The 251-nt window shown below is 35.5% G+C and overlaps 1 protein-coding gene across 1 annotated transcript in view; it reads left to right on the top strand.

The window, feature by feature from the left end:
* The window catches only part of LOC119593598 (myb-binding protein 1A-like protein), a gene marked incomplete in the record, with an annotated part of 20491 nt that extends 20279 nt beyond the window's left edge, over positions 1 to 212 (top strand). The window contains 1 exon segment of the mRNA XM_037942552.1: positions 1 to 212. Within this exon segment, the coding sequence (XP_037798480.1) occupies positions 1 to 111 (111 nt within the window).
* Positions 213 to 251: the final 39 nt, after the last annotated feature.

The raw sequence follows: 251 nt of genomic DNA on the forward strand, positions 1-251 counted from the left end.
GCAAAAGCACAAGCGTCTCAAAAGGGACAAAAGAAATTCCTTGGCAAGAAGGGTAAAGTGAAGAGAAAACGAGCAAGCCAGAAAAAGAGGGCAAGGAGATCAGAGGCGTAAATAATCTCTGACAATAGTACTGTTTTTCTTTTTAAGATATATGTTGCATCAGGTCAGAAGCTCTATGTATGATTATAATGAAGAATTATCTTTAACAGTGATTTTATTTGTTTTATTTTCATTTTCCCCTGATTTTCCCC

Source organism: Penaeus monodon, chromosome 32, assembly GCF_015228065.2.
Source record: "Penaeus monodon isolate SGIC_2016 chromosome 32, NSTDA_Pmon_1, whole genome shotgun sequence".
Classification (NCBI taxonomy): Eukaryota; Metazoa; Arthropoda; class Malacostraca; order Decapoda; family Penaeidae; genus Penaeus; species Penaeus monodon.